The sequence below is a fragment of the Zea mays genome, chromosome 4 (genome assembly GCF_902167145.1).
Source record: "Zea mays cultivar B73 chromosome 4, Zm-B73-REFERENCE-NAM-5.0, whole genome shotgun sequence".
Taxonomy (NCBI): Eukaryota; Viridiplantae; Streptophyta; class Magnoliopsida; order Poales; family Poaceae; genus Zea; species Zea mays.
Window position 1 is genome coordinate 99,224,085 of NC_050099.1, and position 11,491 is coordinate 99,235,575.

At 42.7% G+C, this 11,491-nt stretch overlaps 1 protein-coding gene across 3 annotated transcripts; it reads right to left on the reverse strand.

Moving 5' to 3' along the window:
- Window positions 1-539: 539 nt before the first annotated feature.
- LOC100383806 (uncharacterized) lies at window positions 540-6,062 on the reverse strand. Of its 3 annotated transcripts, none has more exons than XM_008679414.4 (3): window positions 4,395-6,049; window positions 3,435-3,476; window positions 540-1,126 (listed from the first exon to the last, which is right to left on the reverse strand). In XM_008679414.4, exons 1-3 carry the CDS (start codon window positions 5,080-5,082, stop codon window positions 831-833), a joined length of 1,026 nt encoding a protein of 341 aa, XP_008677636.1. In that variant the 5' UTR covers window positions 5,083-6,049; the 3' UTR covers window positions 540-830. The 3 variants fall into 3 exon arrangements, with proteins under 3 accessions (XP_008677636.1, XP_008677637.1, NP_001169909.2); XM_008679415.4 differs by having other exon boundaries at window positions 559-1,437; window positions 4,395-6,062; NM_001176438.2 differs by having other exon boundaries at window positions 727-1,123; window positions 4,395-5,503.
- Between the last annotated feature and the right edge of the window lie 5,429 nt (window positions 6,063-11,491).

An 11,491-nucleotide genomic window follows, 5' to 3' on the forward strand; every position in this document is an offset into this window, starting at 1 on the left:
CATGTTACCTGACAAGCTGAAGTAGGGCCTCAAAAAAGACTGTTTTCTATTTGTCAATATGTTACACATGGAGGGACGGCTACGTACTATACGCATGTTTCCAATAGAACAGCCATAATTTACCTCAGTTTTAAATAGCGTTGTTTGCTCTAGAACCAACGGTTGTTCTAATTTGTAATATATATATGACCGGTTTGCTGAATTATCAATTCTAATTTGTCGATGCGCGCACCCGTTACTAGTAATTTATACGTTTTTTAAGGTGGTGGCCCTAGGTAAGTCAATAGCTAAACCAAACGGCTTGCGTTAAAAATCCTAAGACCTTGTTCGTTTGTGCCGGATTGATGGGTCAAAACAATTTCTAACCGAATTATTTCTCTAATTTATATAAACTTTGATTAGCTGGAACGATTCCGAATACAATCCGACACAAACGAAAGGCCTAAGACTTCCGCAAACTGCTTCAGTGGTTCGAAGCAATTCACATGTTCACTTCAGGCGAACTCATCAACTCACGATTTCAAGTACACATCACAGTATCACACACACAAACGCACATGCAGTCAAGCACAGGCATCACAAAAGGCTCAACTATACACAATTGCATTGCTGAGAATAATTACTCGCCTCCCTATATAACACAGCCCCAGAATCCACCCACAACTGAATTCTGCTAGTCCCCACATCATTTGAGTGCTAGTATATAACACCGCTCCCAATACCAAAAAAAAGAAAAAGAATCGAATGCCAATAGCCCTATACCAATCTGTACATTCACTTACATTTCCCGCTGTAATTATTTCTGTCAACATATACACCTAGGTGACTGACTATAGCTTATCGGCGATCCTGCCAAGGGCATCGGCCAGCCTGCCGAGCACGACAACTAGGCTGTTAGCTTGGTCTTTCCTCTGCTCTCTGTCAAGCTCGCAGTTCTGGTTCTGCGCCTCCAACTGTGCAGCCACCAACCGGCTGTTCCGGTCAAGGATCTCGACCAGCTTGCTCTCAAGGTCTGCCGTGCCTTCTCCAGCGCCTTCGACGGTCCGCGGTCTCTTTTGACCTCCCTGCTGAGCCGGTGCATCCCTCTCGGAGCTTTGCTCAGGCTGTGTGTCTTTCGATGTGCCTGCTTCAGAGATCGCATCAGTATATCTTGTTTGTTTACTGTTTAAGTATTTCCACCTGGTGCAACACTTTGCACATAACAAGATTAAAAAAAGGAACTTCGCCTTAGCTCAGCTGGTGATAGGTGGTTTGGGGAACTTGGCATACACCCTCATCTTCTAGCTTTGAGTCCTCTTCGACTCGAATTTGAATGCCTATTTCTTCTTATTTAAAATGAGATCTAGTTCCTCATAGATTTGGTCAAGTTCATTTTTAAGCGCGATGAGAGGTTTCCAAATTCCAACCTAATCATTACATTCAAAGAAAGCACGGTATCTGCAAGTGAAATGATAGTTTCAGTCAAACATATTCTATTGCCATTGGACATTTCAGAGTTGCCTAGCCAAAAGAAAAAAAGAACATGTGGGTCCCGCTGTTTCATAATTAATCACTAGCTAATGTCACACCAAGGTATGTAACACTGGTCAGTCCAATTCACATGATTTCAGATTTGCAGTCCCAGTTTGTCAAAAACAAGAAAGAACCAGAAGACGAAATCAGCAAAATGGTATCAGCAGTGGCACGCCCATTTCTGATCCATGCACTTCCACAGTTTAAATATTTTCTCAAAAGAAATCGTGGATGTATACCATGTTGAAATATAGATACCACTAGAACTTTCAAATAAGTTCATAGTTTAACATCACTGTGCATTTATAAAAAAAGGACCAGATCCAATGTCGAAGACTCCAACATGAGTAGGGTCTGGAGAAAACCGAGGCAAGCCTTCCCCCACAAGTGCAGAGAAGCTGCTTCCAACATTTAACTTGATGTCTGTGAGATCACTGCACCAAGTCTACTCTTCATCATTATGCATTTATAAAAAAAAAAGATGGACCCAGTGCCCGGAGGGTCCCACTTTGTGTGGGGTCATCATTATGCATTTATAAACCTTTAAAAATGCTTTGAAATGTTCAAGGCATAGGACTGACTTTCAGTTCTTCCCTACTTTTACTACTATTTCACCTCTCATTGTTCACTCTTTCTTCTAATTTCCATTTTATGGAAACTCTACCCATTTTGAGGCAATGCTACATATGTTCTGTCAGTAGATAGCTACTAAAAGTAGCTGTTTAGACTGCTGCAGCTGCAATCCATAGAGACAAAAACACTGTAGAAGCAGTAGAAGTCGGTACGGATTAAAGCCAAACGAACAGGCGTACTTGGATTCTAGTAATGCATCAGAATCATTTCGTGAAACTGTTTGGCTAGTAGTTGGATTCTGATTTCAAAAAAAAAACTTTAAAAAATCTTCAATTAGAACCTTTTTGTGGATAAAGAATAACTTAAATACAACATATATTAATTTATTTCAATTAAGAAAAAATAACTAAAAAAATATGGATGCTAATGAAAAGAGGAACAAGAATCAGAATTATGTGAAACCAGCATCTAGTGTTTTTGCTCTCTATGCATAGAAACGAGAAACATTTCTAGTGATTCTACTGATTCTCGTAAGAACCAGAAGCGTTTCTGGTTGCCAAACGAGGCCTAACAAAAAGGTGAGCAATAAAGGGTTGATGCAAATACAGTAACTAGTTCCACCTAATAAAAATATATTGACCGAAATATGACAATATGAGACTCCTCAACAGTCTATGACAAAGCTTAAAGCCAATCTCACATAAGTTATATCAAAATTGAGTCATTTCATTATCTGTAATAATCAATTATTAAACTAAAACTGATCACTTGGAAGATTTAAACTTTGGAACAGTATCATACAGAAAGAAACTGATAACCGTGATTCATCCAAAACTGCCAATGTGGAAAAAGTTTGATGGACATGGTAACGACCAAAGAGAGCCATTTGTGGTTGCTTACACTTTCGTATAAGCTGGCAATCCAGCACAGTATCAGTTTGGTTTCGGCTACCCCACGACCACTTAGCAACACGACTTAATAATGTCTATTATAAGTTATAACAATGGATGGCTCATAGCTGATGATACAGTTCACACTAGTTATGCAGGCAAACCGACAAAGACATTCTATAGTTCTCTTCAACTGAAGCCTTGCTGAAATTTGAAAGTTCAAGTGCAAAGTGAATTTCAATAATGAGAAGTTGTGCATCTGACACATGCTGTAATTATAATTGCTGAAAATACCATATTCATCACTAACACAACACTAAATTAGTGATATGCATACAATAGGCTAATGAACACAATGGAACAGTAAAGTTCGTCGGCGATACTAAAAGATCTGGAGTTGCAAGTTAAAAAAATATAAAGGAAACTAGAGAACAGTAAACGAAGTAAAAGTTCATGTACCTTGCTCAGCACTCTGTTGTTGCCTTGATGCCTCGGGCTTCTCTGAAATGGAAAATTGAAGCAATTACTCAAGACAAACCAGTGGACTTACGAATGAGATCGACAATAGAAGAAAAAAGTACATCAAATGAACACAGTCGGGAATAAGAGATGAATCAGAGAGTCACTCAAGCTCCAATCTCAAACTTAAATTCCAGCACACCAAAATGATAATCAGACCGAATCATCCAGGACCAGAACAGCAGCTAAATTATTCCATTTAAAAAGTTGATTGCGGATGTTCCAAGAGAAAAAAATAAAGAGGACCAAGAACTTGAAATTTTCCACCCCGTTAAAGCACCAAAATAAAGAACACAACATACATCTAATAACAGGATACTTAGTAGGACGTCCAATCAACAGCATCCGATTTGAAGGAAGTACTTGTGCTTACAAGTTATGAATGAATACCTCAACTTAAGCATGGTCAAGAACCAGAAAGGCTCCAACCTTTTACCTCAAGTATAAACAGCGGCAAAACGAATTCGCAATTAAAATTTTCTGATTTTATAGTATAAGGGCATGTACAGTGGAGAGACACCAAAACGGTTCTCTAAGCACAGGAGACAACTAAGAGACTGTATTGTACAATGGAGTGTCTACAAACGTAGTCTATTAATAAATACAGAATTAAATGTATTTGTATAGCATCAAATCGATAGAACAGACGACAAATTCGTACAGTGGGAAGTGAGGCGTCTGTTGCTACTTGGTTTACGAGCCAGAGGCGTCTCTTCGTGGAGAGACGACTCTAAGATTTTTTTGCAAATAACCCCCTTAAACACCTTAAAAGCCTCCACATTAAACACCACTGTACATGCCCTAATATAGCACCAAAAAATTAATGAAGCACCGAAACCCAGACAGTGCAAGCACCGGGAGGCAGCAAAAAGGCGAAGCGGAAGTCAACGAGCAGCTCACCAGATACAGGCACGGCGATGACTGGTGGTGGAGGGGGAGGTGGGGCCACCGGCGGTGCGTCCTCTTCTTCCTCCTCCTCATCCTCCGAGAACAAGGCCTCCTCCGTAGCCGGGCGGCCACTGTCAAATACGGCCTCCGGCACCTCCGCCTCCTTGTCCTCGTCGACGCGCACCGGCGCCGGCTGCTCCGCCGCGGCATTCCGGGCGGAGCGGCCGTCGACGATCGCGCGGCCCCGGCCCTCGAGTATGTCGTACACCTCGCGGTCGAAGAAGCCCGGGAGGCGGCGTTCCCTGCGCGCGTCGTTGCGCATAGCCCAGAAGGACGGCTCGCGCGACGCCGCAGCGGCACGCTCCCACTCCTTCACCTTCTTGTAGTCTCCGGCGAGGTTGCTCCAGCGCTTCCGGCACTGCACGGGGCCCCGCTCGAGGCCGTGGCGCCGGCAATACTCTGCCACCGCGGCCCACTTGGGCTCCAGCGCCGCCACCGCCGAGGCCTCTCCAGAAGCCGCCGCCGCCGCCGCGCGGCCCCGCGCGCCGCGCCCGCCGCGTCCCTCCACCATGCGCTTGCCCTCGATGAGCACCAGTATCTCCTGCCGCGTCCACCGCGGCAGCCTCGGCGCGCGACCTGACGGGGTGGCCGCTGCCGCAGCTGCTGCTGCTGCGACGGCGGGGTCGCCGGCGGTGGACATGGCTGGGGCTGGGCAGGGGCGGGTGCTTTTTGTGGCGGAAGTTGACGTGACGGCGTGAGGCTGGTGATGTAACGGAGAGTTAACGACGGTAGGAGAAAGAAAGAGCGGAGGGGAGGGGCGGGGGCGCGTGGGGGAGGCGGCGGAGAGAAAGCAACGAGACGGAGGCCGAGAGAGAGAGAGAGAGAGAGAGAGAGAGAGAGGAGGGTGAGGAAGGATTGCGTTGTCTTACTTTAAGCAAGGGGATTAGGAGCAATGGCGTTTAATTAGGCACAGACTCATGTGGCTTGTGATAGGAGTAGCCAATTCTAAGTGGTCAGTATTTCTCCCCGCCAAGTCATTCCCGCCTTTTGGTTTCTCATACGCAACTATTTTTAATATAAAAATATCTAAGTTTGTATGTGAGCTGAATGAAAGAAGAGATAAAACCACAAAAGAAAAGAAAAGAAAAGAAAAGAGAAAAGAGAGAGAGAGAGATAGAGCTAGAGGCAGGCTAGCAGAGAGAGTGGATTTTAGTTGGAGCAGGGGATAGGGAATCGGTGCCAATACCAAGTGCCCATGCATCATGCGTCCTCCAATGTCCACCATGATGTAACAGGCAAAAGGTGGCTCAATACAAGGGGTTTTCTAGGAGAAAGAAGAGGTGGGGTGGTCTTCTTGCGACTGCAAGGAGTGCTGGTGCCTTAATTTATTGTGTGATTAGGACCTGTGGTTAGATCACAACAATAGGCCGCCAACCTCTGATCCCAACGGTCTCCGGACTTTCTCTCTCTCCTTTTTCCAATCGATTTTGGGCATCCTCATAGTAAGAAGGCACCTGAAAGGAATGGACAGGACTATTTTGTGTCTCTACGTGTCCATCGTAGATGCTTCGTTATGTGCTTATTACTAGGGTGTTTGGTTTAAGGAATGAGCTAGTCCATCATCTTCTCACTCCTCACTATTTTTGTTTGGTTTGTGGAATGGAATGAGTTGATTCATCACCACCTCATTACTCATAGTTAATTAGTTAGTACTAATATGAGGAATAAGGTCATCCCACATGATGCACCACCTCAATTTGGATGTAGTGATTCCTTAAACCAAACACCCCCTACATGTGTCGTTTAGACAAAACGGTCTCCCCAGTGGATATGTGCTAGAATTTTTTTATTTTTCAATTCTACTCTTTTTATAACGTATAAAAGCAAGCTAGCTAAGTAGTTCCGTTCTGTAAAACATCTTGGGTGTGTTTGCCTATGACCCAGCAGCGTGACTGCGTTCCCGGCTGTAGCTCGTGTGTTTGCATCGTCTGGCTTGCTCGGGAGCCAGGCTATTCGTGTGCAAATTTAGCCTTTTATTCTGGTTCACAGAAACGAGATCAAGTTTCGTTTCCTAGGAGTAGGACTGGGCATTCGGTTCTTCGGTTCGGTTCGGTTCGGTTCCTCGGTTCTTGTAGAAATTCGGTTCTTCAAAAACTAGAACCGAAATAGCAAGATAAAGAAATCAGAACCGACTAGTTCGGTTCTCGGTTCTTCGGTTCGGTTCCTCGGTTCTAACCGAACTTTAACAGCCACTCTAAAATTATGAATAACGACAACTTTTGTGAGAAATTTCAGCAACATCTCCCCACAAACAACGACAAGTGCACAATGACTATAATTTCATAGATAATACATGGATGATTAGAGGTTCAACATAAGTCGATAACACAACATCCGAAGTTACAAACACATGTAACAAATTGAATCTAATACTTTTGGGTTTTTCGGTTCTTTCGGTTCTTTGGAGTGCAGAACCGAAAATATCTCATTTATTTCGGTTCTCAAAAAACCAGAACCGAATTTCATAACGGTTCCTTCGGTTCGGTTAGTTCGGTTCCGGTTCTCGGTTATTTCGGTTCGGTTCCTCGGTTCCGGTTCTTTTTGCCCAGGCCTACCTAGGAGCATGGCTAGTCGTGGTTAGGGGTGGATAACGAGCTAGGTCGACTCGGCTCGTCCGAGTTCGAGCCGGCTCGTTAAGCTAACGAGCCAGCTCGGCTCGACTCGTTAAGGTAACGAGCCACAGAGTCAACTCGGCTCGGATCATTTACGAGCTCAAGCTGGCTCGTTTAGCTCGCGAGACACAGCAGAAAAAATAATATGTACATAATAATTATTTTTAGTTAATTTCAAACTAATTTAACAATAGAAAATAGTAATTATACTCATAGTTTCAGACACCACGTCAATGTAACACCAAATTAGCACAATTCATCACTCATTAATTCACAGTTCACATACATGTTCATCAGTTTAATCCATAATTATATATGCATAGACCAAATTAACACATAGACATAGTTCATTAATCATTAGTTTAATTCATAGGCCATAAACACCTCACATATATATATAATACGTTCATCAATTATTCTGTAAATGATATGCATATAGTTTCGTTTTGTTGTAATATGATAGCTCGTTTAGCTCGCGAGCTGGCTCATTAACGAACCGAGCTGGCCCGTTAACAAACCGAGCTAGGATGTCAGCTCAGCTCGTGAAAAAATTCAAACGAGCCGATCCGAGCCGAATCGAGCTGACCATGAACCGAGCGAGCTAGCGAGACACGAGCATTTCATCCAGCCCTACTCGTGGCACAAGGCTTTCGCTTTTAACTAGTTTTAGCCTTCTAGCCCGGCTGCCTACTGGATGACAAGCATCAGCTCGTCTGAGCCAGGCTCATATGGTACAAGTGCGCAAACAAAGTGAGTTGCAGTAGGCGAGACATGTTAGCTTCAACCTGAACCAGTTAAACGGGCCAAGCCGGCCAGGGACAGGGTCGCAAGCATCAAGCATGCCCCTTGTCTATCCTCAGCTCCACATGACAATGCTTCAGTGCAGTTATAATATTTGTAGGCAAAAAAAGGAAGAAAAAAAAACTATGTAGTTTCGAAAAGAAGAAAAAAAGGAATGTTGTGTATATATGCCCACAATGTTGCATGGTATGGTACCCTGTTGCCTTTGCAGTTTTGCACTATATAATATTTGTAGGAAAAAGGTTCAAACAAGATAAGCTGAGACAACCAGAAACATGTAGCTAGAAAAGCCTAGCGAAATCGGGCGTGGCTAAGGTTCAATGACGCAGAGCACGAACTGGTGTCCTTTCTTTTGGGCCACGATGGTCATTTTCAGCTAGCCTCATCATCAATGAGTAGTTAGTGGTTGTTTGGTCTGTAGGGATTAATTTTTAGTCCATCTATTTTATTTCATTTTAATTCTAAATTATTAAATATGAGAAATAAAATAGACTTTTATATTTAGTATTTGGTAATTTATTGACGAAAATGTAATAAAATAAAAAGGGATTACAAATTAATCTCTAGAAACTAAACACTCACCTAATATAGTAGCAAGAGGATTGGTGCACACAACTATTCTTGGGTGGCTTGTTGCAATCCCATCCATCTCATGCTAGAGGAAGATTGGGGCGAATTTTTACCGTTAGAGCGCCAGCTCCAGTATTGGTTTAGTCGTTAGCTGTCCCTGCCCTGCCCTGCCCCTTTAAAAAAAATTTGGGACAAGGTCCATTTCAATCTTATATATGAATGGGGCTGAATTGACCTCACCTACTGCGCGCCAAGTTCCTTTCAACATGGCTGTGAACAACTAAGCTACATGTCTTCTGCTGGTATGCTTGCAGCATGTACATGGCTACTGAATTCAGTTTAATTACTTGTCTTTGATCTTGGTCCTTAAGTTTCTGCGTCCTCGTAACTTGTAAGGATACACCTACAGCTACTTTGACGGTTACTGCAGTTTCTCTGTAGTACTATGGCTGATAAATGCAAGGAGCAATACGGGGGCATTCATGACCCTGAAAGGACACAAGCCTACAGAGACAGGTCCAGATGATCAGCCTCCTCACATTGGCTGGCTGTTGACACATTCCTTGCAGTGTAACTTTCAGTGCTTTTTCTGTGACCAAAGAGGCCTTTGCCCTTTCAGCCACTAGAAGAGGCTGCTAGACAGTATGGACGCATAGAGAATGAGATCATGGCCTGGACGCCGTTGCCGAGATTCCCATTTTTGCAACAAAAAATAAATAAATCTGCAAGTGCTCTGTGTGAGGACTGAAAATGAGTGGAACCCCACCCTCGTCGACGCATGATTGGTGCCTCACTTGTTGGTGAACCCTTTCTTTCTGTTCACGATGTGGAGACTAATTTTATTTGATTTGTCGAGATATGTTCCGTGTTGAAAAGAGTATGCCGTCTTTTAGGGTAGATATGAACCAAATATATATACATTTTACCTAATTTCTTCTTCAGATTAGGATATCGTTTAAAAAAAAGAGAAACAAAAGTGCTTAGCGACATAATCTACGGAAGAAAGGGGGCATTTTGATGATTTGGTCAGATATTGAGACATACAAGTTGGCGATACATTGTAGCGACTGATAATTAGGAGGGGTAAAAGTGTCTGTCTTCTATATATATGGATTTGTAATCGCACGGCGTAATTACTAGAGCTAATAGCTAAAAAGTTATGAAATTAGCTAGCTAACAAATAACTAACTAACTATCAGCTAATTTGCTAAAAGTGATGTCTTCAGCTAACTTTTAGCTCTAGTGTATTCAAACATGTCCTAAGTGATGACACATTTCTATCGTATATGAACTAGAAAATGGATCGCGCTATGCGGGCCCTGCCAAGCATATCCACCACAAGTATGGGTGACAATGTACTCTAAACTATAAAATTTAAGAATCGGATCGAATTAGAATCGGTCTCTATTTCTATTCATTTTTTCTCTAAAATTTATTTAGGGTTCTACTATTTTGTGAAGAATCATTTAGATCGTGATCAATTATCACCCCTAACCACAAGTTCACGAAATAGGTTCTACCAAGCATATTATAGGTTTAAAGGTTGGCTGAATCAACATGTCAACATAATATGACATGTTGAGTTGGAAATATAAGATTAATCCTATGAATTGACATAAAGTTTCATAGTTAATACCTATTCTAGACTGCATGACGTGACGTACGAGAATAGGCATATGACCTCAGAACCCTAGTGTCCTAAGCTGGCAGACAATCTAAGCCTCTAGCCCATGGGCCCCAGGGTGCCTCACATACGAAGTAGGTGTTTGTTTCAGCTTTTTACAGCTTCTGGCCACCAGAAGCTGTTGCAGACTGCCAAACACGTCAGCTTTTCAGTCAGCTTCTATAAAATTCGTTTAGGTAAAAACTATTCAAAATCAACATAAACATATAATCGGTTGAGTTGTTGCAATAGTAGGAATCCGTCACTTTCTAGATCCTGAGCCCTATGAACATCTTTATCTTCCTCCGCACGTAATCCTAATAATACTCAGATTCTCCCTACAGCCAGATTCTCCCTACAACCAGATTCTCAGAAAAGCTGGTCAGAAAAAAGCTGAACCAAACAGACCCGAAGCCTCGGTCCTCTGGCATATAGGACAATTAGGCCCTGTTTCAATCTCACGGATAAACTTTTGCCTTATGAATTGAAGTGCTAAAGTTTAGCTCCTTAGGGTGTTTGGATCACTCTAATAAAGTTTAGCACATTGAAATAAAAAGACACCCATGCCCCCTAATGCGGAGAGAGAGAATGGGGTTAGAGAGTATGGGGTGGAAAATGGGGTTCTCTGGCCCACGTTTAGCTCCTTTTAGCACCCTTTGAGCAGCTTATGAGATAATAGATGCAAAATTTTATCACACCACTATTAGCTCTCCTGTTTAGATCACTAAATAGCTAAAAGTAGCTAAAAAGATACTAAAGTTTATCTCGTGAGATTGAAACATGGCCTTAGTAGTATAAGTCATTGAGACCCCTCATGCCTTAGGGCATTTGACTGTACAAGTCGCTTGTTGGTTACTTGTTAAAGCTCCTGCTAGGAACCAGGAAAATGGTAGAACCTTCTTTCCTTGCCATTAGAGATGGAAAGGCAAGAGGAGAATGTCAAAATGATGAAAAGTTTGATATGTAATAATTACACATGACAAAATGAACCAGCAAATAGAGCATTGTCGATTCTTTACTCTCTTTTATTCAAACTCCTTTAAATGTTGTTACATACATGGAAAGAGTTGTACAACATTGATTATGTTGGGGGTCTGCTTCGTCGTCGAAGGTTCTTTAAGAAGAAACACCTTCGGAAGATCAGCACATAAGCAAATACAACGCGAAGGTACACGCCGAAGCTATCATCCAGGGAGCTTCGGCATAGCGACATGCCTTGAGACGAAGGGCTGCACTGACTTAAAGAGGAAAAGACCAATCGATCCATAATAATTTGTGTCATGATTGTAACTAGTTGTCAAGGACATAAATGTAATTTTGACCGGGCTGCGTCCCGTGCCTATAAATAAGTGAACAGTACCCCTGTACTGTTCACGATGGCTTGTATTCACTCGTGCGTCATG